Genomic DNA, 298 nt, shown 5'->3' on the forward strand with positions numbered 1-298 from the left:
ACAGCTCCTCGTGCGACGAGGGGACCTGCAGCAGCAGCAGCAGCAGCAGCAGCACGAGCATGCTGCAGAGCATCAGCAGCAGCAACATCAAGAAGAGGCCCCGCCTCAGGGACCTCCGGGGCCCCTTCTCTTCTGCTGTTTTCCTTTTGGAAAATCTCAAGGAAAGTAAACTTACGAATTGCCTGGTAATGCTGCAGGACGCAGCGCGCAGCTTTGCTGCTACAAAGCAGCTCCGCAAGGCCAGCAGCAGCAGCAGCAGCAGCAGCAGCAGCAGCAGCAGCAGCAGCAGCAGCAGAAG

The 298-nt window shown here is 59.1% G+C and overlaps 1 protein-coding gene across 1 annotated transcript in view; it reads left to right on the plus strand.

Annotated features, from left to right (window-relative positions):
- Positions 1-298, plus strand: part of ETH_00041425 (uncharacterized protein) — a gene marked incomplete at both ends in the record, with an annotated part of 1,860 nt that overhangs the window by 1,105 nt on the left and 457 nt on the right. The window contains one exon of the mRNA XM_013374853.1: positions 5-296. Within this exon, the coding sequence (XP_013230307.1) occupies positions 5-296 (292 nt within the window). The remainder of the gene's footprint in view (positions 1-4; positions 297-298) is intronic.

Source organism: Eimeria tenella, genomic scaffold (assembly GCF_000499545.2).
Source record: "Eimeria tenella Houghton genomic scaffold, Eth_scaff2311, whole genome shotgun sequence".
Classification (NCBI taxonomy): domain Eukaryota; phylum Apicomplexa; class Conoidasida; order Eucoccidiorida; family Eimeriidae; genus Eimeria; species Eimeria tenella.